The sequence below is a fragment of the Pieris brassicae genome, chromosome 1 (assembly GCF_905147105.1).
Source record: "Pieris brassicae chromosome 1, ilPieBrab1.1, whole genome shotgun sequence".
NCBI classification, from domain to species: Eukaryota; Metazoa; Arthropoda; class Insecta; order Lepidoptera; family Pieridae; genus Pieris; species Pieris brassicae.
Genome location: NC_059665.1, coordinates 8,411,389 through 8,423,498, shown reverse-complemented (window position 1 = coordinate 8,423,498; position 12,110 = coordinate 8,411,389). Strand labels below are relative to the sequence as shown.

Genomic DNA, 12,110 nt, shown 5'->3' with positions numbered 1-12,110 from the left:
CACGATGTTTTCCGTACCGTACGAGGTAACTTACACAAGCCGAAGAAAAATCCGTTGAGGCATAGGCGGGATTTGAATTCATAACCCCAAGTTTGAGTAGCAAAACACTTCTTCCATCAAGTCGAGGATTGTTTGACTATACGTTGACATTCACAATTAAGAAAGTAAAATTATCGTTTCAATGAAGCAGATGGTAGCTTCGATTTCTAAAATTTTGTGGTAATATGCCTACGGACACCCATCAAAATTCTGGTTGTTGTAAATACTACTTTACTTTCGCAGGACCATCTGAGTTATGTATTTTCTCTTAATTACGAGCTTCATAAATAATTTAAAAGACATGGCAATATTATGAATTATGACAATCATAAGTTCATGAGGCGGCAGGGGTATGACTAATGACATATTATTAGACATTGGTGCTAATTTTTGGCGCAAAGCGGTTGTCAATACGTATTAAATGAGACCCGAGAGATAATGAAACTAATTAATTAGCCAAAGCTACTTAAAAAAAATCGGTCCAATAGCCTAGCCCCGAGTTAAGTATTTTTATTTATAATTGTTGAAACTTAAGGTTTGTTTTAACTCGTTACCAGACCATAAAATTAAAAAAAAATGAAACTTGACATTGATTAAATATAGAACATGATATTTTATTACTGTGTATATTTCATTACATCGTTTTTGAATGTATGTGTGCAGATAAGTAAACGAAAGTCATTATCTAAACAATTATCAGTTGATAGTATTTGTATTGTCAATGTCGTGGGGTTACAATAATTCAGTATAATTAATAGTTGTGTTAATTCAGAATTAATTCGCGTTTGTGGTTATGTACGCAATTTAAAATGGGATTAAAATATATTTTATTTATTTTAACGCTTTGGTAAGTTATATTTCTTTTACAACTATTAATAACAAGGAAAGACCTTGGAAAAAACGATACAACAATTTCATATTTTTTTACTTAGTAATATCGTATTACTTAAGAATCTAAATCTAATCTAATGAGTTTTCCATTTGTGTTCGAAGATTGAATTTTGAAACAATGTTAATACAAAATCATTATTCATAATACGATTTTAATTTAAATTGTACGAATACTAACAAAAAACTTTACGTGTAAATATAAAAAATATATAATGATATTTAACTATTTCAACTAGATAGGTACTTTTAAGCATTTGTAAATATATCGCTCATAATTTAATTCATAAATCCATTTCTAAATTCAAAAATAGAATTCGTAATTCCAAAATGTTGCGTATTAAAGACTTATAAATGTAACTGATATAGGTAGTTTCCATAGATTTGTTTTGAATGAGTATATTTTAACTATGTTATTTAAACAAGCAATAACGAATTATTTAATATATATTCTACATTCATACTTTTTCATGGATATTCGATCTGAAGTTATTGAACTGATGGCACACCGATATTAAACTGTATTTCAGCGTACATACATATGCGTGGTCCGACAACAGGCTTCGAAGGTTTAACAAAGATTTTATGTTTGGCGTTGCAACATCCGCCTATCAAGTGGAAGGTGCCTGGAATGTCGATGGTAAGCAAAAATTACACGCGCATTTGTCTTTGAAAATTTAGAATGGATGAAATGATAATAGGCGTTCTTACCAAAGTACGGACAAGACTGCAATCCTTTACGTTTTCAATACCTACTTTACACATTTATTATACAAGTACATAGCGTGAGGATAAGTTGACCTCGTTCTCAAAGTTATAATATTAATTGTATTTCTTGTCATTATGTAATAATTTATCGATGTTTGATGGTCTTTTTAATCTTATAATATTATACTTGACAAAACATTTTCATTTGGATCATGAGTAGGTATATATCTACTATACTACGACTCTCGTTTTTATCTCATTATCTTTTATGTATGGAATTTCCTTCGAAATGAAATGAAGGACTGAGCGCATCGTATGAACGACAAACTCAATTCTAACAAACGTTTTTTGTACGGATTTACATACACGAAATTTCTGGGAGAGTAAAGCTACGGGTGCAGAACAGTGTTTGTTGGCTTCAGTGTGCGAAACTCATTTCTGAGGTCGTAGGTTCGAACCCCGGCTGTGCCAGTTGTGTTCTGTCTAGGTGCATCTAACATTCGTTTGAACGGTAAAGGAAAACGTTGCAAGGAAACCGGATTGCCTTAGACCTAAAAAGGCGACGGCGTGAGTCAGGCACAGCATCCGACAAATGATGACACGTACAGAAATCTAGAGGCCCAGATCTAAAAAGCCAAGTTGTGGCGCCATTGGCTTTTTTAAGCTGTGGGTATATGAATATAATGTTAGTTTTTAAAAGAAATGAAATGAAATAAGTCGCCGTAGACGATGGCATAAGTTAGTGACTTTCCAAGAAAACTGGACTATAAACGTCATTTTTGTAATAACTTTATTTATAATAAATTAAAACATCCAGAAGTTTTTACCTTCATGCTAGTGTCACCGGAGACAGTTTTAAAACAAATAATTAAACAATTAATTATATACAAATAGGTTTTTTAATTTTTTTTTAGGTAAAGGTGAAAGTATGTGGGACAGATACCTTCACACCCAACCTGACGTGATAGCTGATGCTAGGAACGGTGATGTCGCCAGTGATTCCTATCACCAATACAAACGAGATGTCGAAATGTTGCGCGAACTTGGCGTAGATCACTACAGGTTTTCGATTTCATGGGCGAGGGTGCTTCCTACAGGTGAGTTATGTAACGATCTGTAATGGTCGGTTCTATTTCTGATTTTTCAAGCTTTATTTCTATTGGGAAAGATGGTTGAGTAAATTCTTCAACTTGATCCCATTTTTACTTAACAGCCTTATATCTTCATTTAAAAAATAGTTACGCCAAGTTGGCAATCAAACTATTAACACCTTCCCAGAAGTTATGGATCACTGCCGCGTAATGCTTTCAAGGGGAAGGTGACTAAATTTTTAAAGGAAAGGTTTACATCAATTATAAATACTAATATAATACTTAAGACAAACACTTTTTGAACGGATTAAAGCTACGTTATTTATAATTATTTACATAATTCTAAATTTAAATTTTTTTCCGACGTTTCTCGTGCTTTTCAGCGTGCGTGATCACGGTGACTGAAGACAAAAGATGTTGAATGTCAAAAGTATCACAGCTACAGAGAAAGTTGTTTTATCTGTATTTATTGCCCCGAAGTTGATATCGACTAAAAGATGACGGGTTTTTGCTAAAATGACTCACGGTGTCCTCTGTTTTCGCGGATTGTTTGTCTAGGGGTTTTAATTTGGATATTATTGGATCCCAGGTGTTTGATAATTTTAGGCCGTCTTCTCTATTGAAATTGGGATGTTTTTTTTTATTTCAATGGCTTCGCGTACCAATCTTGGGAAGAATCTTTTTTCTCTTCGCAAGTACTTTCGGTTGTACATGTAGGCAGCATCACAAAGACGTTGGGCTCTCTGGAACAGACATTTATCGACTGAAAGCAGTAGTGAAGGGTGGTGGTGGGATTCACCATTGAGGTACCTATCTGTGTGGGTTGCCTTCCTGCGCATTGTGTGACCTAGTGTACCATCTGCTTTGCGTGTAATTAAAATATCCATACTACACGCAAAGCAGATGGCACACTAGGTGTTCATGTTTTGAAGGTTTTTGAGATGATTTTTAGCGTGGCGTCCTCAAAGTGTCCACTTATAGGGTAATAGAAAAACTCATCCTGCTACCTTCATTCATTTAAGTTGATTTTAACATTTAATTTTTATTTCAGTTATTGTGTTGTTGGAGACTACTCGTTTGTAGTTATTTATATAAATATCCTCCACTCATTTGTTTTATGTCACATAAATAACACATAATAATTGCGTTGTACTCCTTTAACTAGAATAAGATATTTAACGGTCGTTTGGAAGACCTGAAAAACAGATCATAATTCCCATTCCCATTTCCCATTTCCCATTCTAATCAGAATAAAAAATTCATAAAAATTATATTTATAGCATGCCAATATCTTTGGGATTTGGCTGGTATTTATATATGATAAATATACAATGTACAAATATAAATCTTTCGAGAGTTTATAAAACGTAAGTACTGTTTCTTTCAGGTTTTACAAACATAAAAAACGAAAAAGGTCTCGAATACTACGATAATTTAATAAACGAATTACTCAAGTACAATATAGAACCAATGGTCACATTGTACCACTTTGATTTGCCCCAAACCTTACAAAATTTGGGTGGTTGGGCCAGTCCTCTAGTGGTTCAGTGGTTTGAGGACTACGCTAAAGTCCTGTTCGATAGATACGGAGATAGAGTCAAGTACTGGATAACTATAAACCAGCCATCGTTTTGTTTTGAAGGTGTGTATTTTGGTCTTTATTTTGATTGCTTCTTCGTGTTAACTTAATTTTTTGAAGTGAAACTTCTATATCGGCGTTTGAAAAAAAATTACAGTTACATTTTTCGGTTACGCGTCACATTTTTTCGTTACGCGCCATCTATTTCTTGTCCCGTCCACGGTTGATTCGAAGAGATTCGAAGCCATTAATAACAAAAATATAAATAATGATAACAATGATAGTAATAATTTTATTGCAATTAATTAAATTCTGTAATTCTGTATTACTAATATAAAATGAATATCAATATCATTTGTATTCATGTCTATTATAATAAAAGTCTTTGGTTAATCTTAATCTTATTTAATTTTATTTAACTAATTTCTTTAAAGTTGCATATAAAATAAGGGCATAAAGAAGTTTCACTCTTACGTGTATACTAGGTATAGGTATAGGTACATCTTGTTGGTGTGGCCTCTGTTGTCTGGTCGTGTCGGTATAATAGGGCATCGTTTTAATATTTTTCTATAAATATCTATTTACTTTTTATATATGTTTTTGTGTACAAATATTTTGTCTTTAGAACACAAGAGCATAGTGTCTTCCTTTTAAGAGATACTGTAAGTAGTGTTATTGGACAATTCCTTATGTTAAAATCCCTTTTAGTAAATTAGGTTAAACTTAAATTACTTATTAGTATGAAGTTAGGCAAGACCGTTCCATGTTCCATGATGTCTTAGTGAAGACTTGTAAAAAAAAATTGTTTAAATAAAAACGATTACATCGGTAATATACATTATAGGTACATCTTCGATACTGCAATGTAATACATTTACACACCCATCACATACATATGTTTATTATTTATATAATCTTATCGATATCACTAAGTATATTAATAAAAAAATTCAACATTACAGAAATAGGTACTGGCTACTCAACAAATGTCTCAGCTGAAACAAAAAATTTAATATGGATATATAATATCCACTAGCTGCCCCCGCGAACTTCGTTTCTCCTTAGTGTGGTTCTAGTTACCGTGACACGAAAGAATAATTTCACTGTATTATCGTCATTATAATTTGAATTTGATTTACACTTCGGTCTAAGTAACACGTGGTTGGCTATGCTAACACCAAAAATTAAAAAAAGTAGAAATAATTGAATTTCACGGTATTTCGTTTACTACAAAATAAATTTAATTTATACGTTAGCCTCAATAACACGTGGCAATCATGATATTGAATTGTAGCTTATATGACACGTTTGTCGGTTTACCATAGCAGTGCCATCTATTGATTACTTACTCAATCCAGTCGAAAAGTATCGACATCTGTTAGAATCCTTTGGAGTTAACAGATAATTGTGACTGTCAATTAATTATAGACAAATAATTTGCAATAAAATAAAATTGCGACTATAATTAAAGATCTAAGCTATCCTATCTCTTAAGTTGGACCAGACTGCTCACGGTGTGCCAGTTTAGTAGTCCATCGCGGACAGTTATACTTCCAACACTCGATCAATCTTAACCATGCTCCAGGTCTGGAGAAGGTTATTTAACTTTTTATTTTTAGGCTATGGAGGTATAATGGCTCCTGCAATAAATTCTAAAGGAATTGGAGATTACATGTGCTTGAAACACGTTTTGCTTGCGCATGCGACGGCCTACAGACTTTATGAAAGGGAATATAAGAAGACATATAAGGGTATGTTATTTATTATGTCGAATTGTTTGCCTAGTGACCTTAGCGAGCGCCTCTTATCCTGAGGTGGTAGTTGTGATCCCCGGCTGTGCACCAATGGATTAATTTCTATGTGCGCATTTAACATTCGCTCGAACGGTGAAGGAAACATTGTGAGGCCCAACTTGGCTTAGACCCAAAAGGTTGCCGGCGTGTGTCAGGCACAGGAGGCTGATCTATTTGCCTATTAGATTGAGAAATGAACCTAAACGCTATGCTGTTCGATACTTGAAGACATTTTTGGATTTTCTATAAAGTATTCAATTTTAATTATGGGATAAATATACATTTTGTAAACTTATCAAAAGCATACAGCGATCACAGATAATGTCACCAACATTAAGTTATGTTAAAATTAAAAAAAAAAACAAGAAAATCAATTATGTTACATCTATAGTTTTTTATAGGAAAAACACCCCATTAATAAATTTCAGGTTCCGTCGGTATAGCCTTATCTTTGAACTACGGTTTCGGATACGACAATAAAACAGAAAATGAAGAGGCAGCTGAAATTTATAGAGATTTTACTGTAAGTAGGATACATTTTTGTTTATAGATGCAAAGTGTTTATTTATATAGACATTTAAATATACGGTATTCAAGTACTTTTTTATCAAAAAGAAGAAGTAAGAGAAAGTGCATGATAGGAAATTTTCAGAATTGTAATTCTGTACATCAAAGTATGTACTTTTGAAATAATTCTCAGATCGGTATGTACATGAACCCAATTTGGTCGAAATACGGCGATTTCCCAAAAACTGTGAAAAGCAGAGTGTTGAAAAAGAGCAAAGAGCAGGGATATGAAATTTCGCGTCTACCCACATTAAGCCCGGAGGAAATTAAACTTTTGAAAGGTAGTTTTACAATGTTCTCTTAACCTTCCTCAATCAATATCCATTTGATTCTAAACTATTAGTTGAGATAGTAGGTGAAGTCCTGGTACCAATAGATTGCAATTTCTATATCACGAAATAAAGAAAAAAAAGCTTTGTTATACACAATAAAATACTTATGTACACGCGTTAGAAGTTATACTTCTTTGGCGTAACAAGATCAAAAATCTTTCCAAACATTTTATTATACGTTTGTAGAAAATCGACACTAACAATGAAATAAAAAATGTTTACTATAGCTAACTTCAGAGTGTCGGTTTTTTGTGACGGTGCGCACGCGCATCATATAAATTTACTCTCATTTTTCCCTAACGCGCCAAAAGAAGTTTTACTTCAAAAAGCATGGATAATTAATGGAGATAGCGTATTAGCCCTACACACAGACACGAAAACCATTACGGACTCTGATACAATCTTAGGCCAAGCTAGGAGGAGAGTTGCAGCGTCACTTTGATTGATGATTATTACTGATTGTATTTCTATTGTTATACTAATGAATAATCTGAATTAATGTTCCAGGTTCAGCTGATTTCTTAGGTGTAAATCACTATACGTCAGTGTTAGTCAAACCTCAAACAACCGAAAAATTTGAAGTACCGTCATTTGAAGACGACATAGGCGTTGAAATATCGCAAAGTGCTCTTTGGCCACAATCTAAGAGTTCATGGCTGAAAGTAAGATTTTATTTGCAATATTAGGGTAGTTTAAAAAATATTAATCCCTTTTCGTATCATTTGATAGAAACATATTAATAATTATTTTTTCAATATTTTCAGAGTTCCCCATTCGGTATCTACCGCCTATATATGTACATAAACCAAAAATACGACTACCCTCAAACATTTATAACCGAGCAAGGCTGGTCCTCCGAGCCGAGTCTCAACGACCGCACGAGGGTAGATTATTTAAGAGAATATTTAATCGCAGTTTTATACGCTATTGAAGATGGAGCTCAAATAAAGGGTTACACTGTTTGGAGCTTGATGGATAATGTTGAGTGGGTTGCTGGAACGAGGTTAGTGTAATTAGTTATACATACGGAGTACACAGTAAATATTTCTTATTGTTTTAAAATTATTAATTATTGCTTTTCAAAAAAGTCAATGAATATTATATACAATGTGATGTTCTGTTACTATGATTACAAATGTTAACTTATCTAAATTTTCAAATATAGTAGCATTTTATTATTATATCCAACTTACTTTGGCGTTGCCCGATCCTATTTCGGCGTGACGTTGATGTATGACACTATGAGTGCGACTTTACTAATAGCATATTAAAATATAAAGGTTAAATATCGCAGCCAACTAGCTTAATTAGGCCTTCAATTCACAGCCTATCCGTTTAACTAGCGGCCTGAATGAATATATTCAGCAATTTGATAAAACAGCTAGGCTAAAGACTTGGGTCAATGACGTTTCGTTACTTGCACAGCCTGTTGACTGTAACTTTAAATTTCATTCCACTTTCTGCCACTCTGAAACTAGAAACGAAACTCTTCAAACTGTCAATATGGCGTCGGGAACAACTTTGATGGTGTTTTGACAATGGAAGAGTGAAGTGCAAATAATAATGAGAATTTAACTTAAGCAAGTTAATTTTAAAATATTTTTTTAAATGTCAGGTTTCATGTGTTTTTATGCCAAATAATTACTGTATCGAACGTAAGATCAAAACATTAGCCAGCCAGTTTATCAAATGTTGCAACAAACGCTGCGGCTGAGCTGTGCTAGTTGTCTGCGACATATATACTAATCAATTGGAATTGGTAACTTTTACGGTGCGATGTTTAGCAACGCCATACAGTTCGATTCAAATATTTGATTGTATTTAAAAAAAAAGTATCCATCAATCATAATGTTCACCAAGAGGCTCTTTTTTAAGTAATACATAATACATACTTTATTCATGACAAATAGGTTCTGACAAAATTCATCTATTGCTTGTGACCACATTAGGGAGCCCCGTGTTGTAGGTAACAAGATATCAATTATTCTATGGTACATATTTAAAACATGTTTTTGAGAAAAAGTACCTAGTTTTAGTGTTACAACTAATCAAACAGAAGTCTTATAAAACATTAAGTATGTTTGAATGTGTGTGTGTCAGAATGAGACTTTGTGCATGTATTTAAAAGTGGGTGTAAGTTGTTATAAGCGTGCGCAGTGTTACTTTTTTGAAACCACAGAGACATGCCAAGATACATTGTAATCAATGACATATTACGCATTATTATTGTCTCTGTACTTGAGTAATATATTATTATGAAAACGTCCGTTGAGGTACTTTAAGTGTGGTTTTGTAAAAGTTGTGTGAGATATGAGAGCTTAGCACAATATTCGGAAGCCGATATAAACTTATAGATACACGCAAACTATTTTAATTGAAAAAATAGATCTATTATTAGAAATTGAAGGAATACCAGTAAAACTATTATACTATAGTTTTAATAGAAGACCCTATAAACACATATGGTCAATATAAAACTGTACATAGCTTTCCGTAGACAGAGTAGGTAAATTCCAAGTGTAATTATTAAATTTGAATTTTTCAGTGAGCGTTTCGGCCTGTATGAAGTAGATTTTGAATCTGAAGAAAAAACGAGGACAGCTAGATTGTCAGCACTAGTGTATAAACGAATAATACAAAAGAGGATTGTCGAAAAGGATTGGGAACCAGATAATTGGAAAATATCTATAACACAAAGGAGGAAAAAAGATGAATTGTAGATATAAGTGATTTATTACAGTGTTACTAAGTTATATGATCTTTATTTTTATATATCCTAACATTATAATAAAAATTTAATAGAAACAAATTTGTTCAATGTACATTTTTTTTTTCATTGTTTATTTAGTTTTAGTTACAACGTCATCTAGTGCATAAAAAAGAAACAAGCATGTTATTTGTTTTAAGTAGTTAAACACGATATTCATCTATTGTGTACTAGTATCTCGCTAGGTGGCGCTTGTACGCTGAAGTTACGCTAAGACAGCCAATACATTTTTTATATTTGTGGAATTGATATTAAAAGAAATAATAATTTATTTTGTAATAGTTCTAGGTTCAAATTGTTTAGACAGAGATGTGTTTCACTCAACAATTTAATATAGAACAAATTTTCATTCTGATGATACAGCTACTTGTCGCTAGAGGGCGCTAATCCAAACTATAAATGTCTTTTTGCACAAATTCATTTTTCTTTTTGACAATAGATAGCGCTACACAAAAGTGTAAACATTTATTTCTAAAATTATGTACTACTTGTATTTTTTACCCTCTACAAGTGTGAACCTATTAACGTTGTGTCTGTAATTGTATTGACGTTTACAAAAATATTTGTTTTTCATAGTGTTTAATGACTGTAAAGCTGATTTATGGAAGAAAAAATTTGTTAATGCGTTTTAGCACTGAATCGTGACTTTAATTTTATTATATACATCCCCATATCCCTATGAACCATGGGAGCAGACAGTAAAGCTCTTATTAATTCATATTTCTGATTTTGCCTGGTTTTTAAATTATAAACAAAATAACACCTTTTAACTTTAAAATCTTAATAATTATATACTATACATTACGTCATATGATTTTTATATGTACATTTAAGTTTGGGCTTAAACTGGCAAACCCCGTGTAATAAGCAAGCAACCATTATGACCGTAAAAACAATATAACATATATATATATTTAGTCATTTAAATAATTTTCGAAGACAACCTGTTAACAAATTTTAAAACTGTATATATTAAGTAAGTATTGTATAAAATTGTGCATCTTATTATTTTAGATTCAAGACAACGTTAGGTACGCGAGTTATTTATGATAGTTAATAAGGGTAGAGCCCCATATATTTACAAGGCATATAGTTGGGAATCCAGTGATTCATGTTTTATAGTGTGATATATTATTAATTAATTTATATTATCCCAGAGATGATTTTCTCGCTCAACTAATATCATAGATCTATAATCACAGCGAGTAAAAGCCAGCATTACACCGCCAAATGGACAAAACTTTCAAAATTTATTTTAAATTTCTATCAATTTTTAATTATTATTATTACTATGTAGGTTAAGACTATTAATAAATTATTGGAAATAAATTAAATTATATTAAAAAAGTCTAATTTTATATTTAGTACTAGTTCTCACGAGAAAAACTGTCAACAAATTCTCCGCCACTCTTTTTAATCGGTAATTCTATTGTTTTACAAAATGCTTGTAAGGAGCAAACATTTACTGGACTGTATTGCATCACGAATTTGTTGAGTAGTCTTAACTCTTCCCATGCAAGCAAACTAATGCTCTAATCCTAAAATACTATGCGTCCTCCAGTCACTCACAAATCAAGCGGCACTTTTACGTCTTAATAGATACAATATTTGTATCAAAACATTAATAAGAGCATTACGCAAACACCAAAGGGAATCACTTTGAATTCGGTAGCTACATACGCCTTTGTAATTTACGTTATATAAAAATAGTCCTTATGCTTTCAGATTTAATACCATTTTCCCTTAGAATAATATAGGCCGCCACCCGCCGCGTCTGTTTTGAGTTTGCGATTTTTTTAAATCGCATCGGCCCTTGTACTATTTTTTGTTAGTTATTGTAATGAGTAAGCAGCGTAAATAATGAGTGTAAAAATTGGATAAACCATTGTTAGCTGGATAAATTGTTACATAATCTCTTTATACTCCATGTAATTGTTTGGGATAATATAAAACTCGATCGAAAGTGATCGATTTTTTTTGTCTAAGTGCTTTGTGAGATTTTGTTACTGCAAGTGAGAATGCGCTAAATTTTAAATAACATATAAGTATAGAGAACTGATCCGCGTAAGTCCAAGAATTTGTTGATTCTTAGAGATATGTAAAATTACTCGTTGATATTAATATATCTGCGAATTTGTATCGGGAACATTGAACTGACGTTAAAAACAAATGTGTGCGTGTACTACACACGTAAGAAGTAAATCTTCTTTATGACCTTATTTTTAGAAAAATGAACATATGACAATATGCAACTTTACAGAAATTGGTTAAATAAAGTTAAATAAGATAAGATAAAGTTTAACAAAAGGCTTTAATTATCATAGACAAGAATACAAATAATACAAT

General features: G+C 32.2%; 1 protein-coding gene across 1 annotated transcript; it reads left to right on the top strand.

The window, feature by feature from the left end:
- Nucleotides 1–733: 733 nt before the first annotated feature.
- LOC123713864 (myrosinase 1-like) lies at nt 734–9,750 on the top strand. The gene is made up of 10 exons (XM_045667762.1): nt 734–886; nt 1,458–1,567; nt 2,550–2,732; nt 4,114–4,368; nt 5,925–6,056; nt 6,527–6,621; nt 6,799–6,946; nt 7,505–7,659; nt 7,762–8,000; nt 9,543–9,750. Exons 1-10 carry the CDS (start codon nt 849–851, stop codon nt 9,715–9,717), a joined length of 1,530 nt encoding a protein of 509 aa, XP_045523718.1. The 5' UTR covers nt 734–848; the 3' UTR covers nt 9,718–9,750.
- Nucleotides 9,751–12,110: the final 2,360 nt, after the last annotated feature.

Bases quoted from the DNA above. Each gene is read 5' to 3' on its own strand.
- LOC123713864 (XM_045667762.1), top strand. From the start codon at position 849: ATGGGATTAAAATATATTTTATTTATTTTAACGCTTTG. The intron at 2,733-4,113 runs GTGAGTTATGTA...TGTTTCTTTCAG, and splicing joins GGCGAGGGTGCTTCCTACAG to GTTTTACAAACATAAAAAAC. The intron at 8,001-9,542 runs GTTAGTGTAATT...TGAATTTTTCAG, and splicing joins GAGTGGGTTGCTGGAACGAG to TGAGCGTTTCGGCCTGTATG.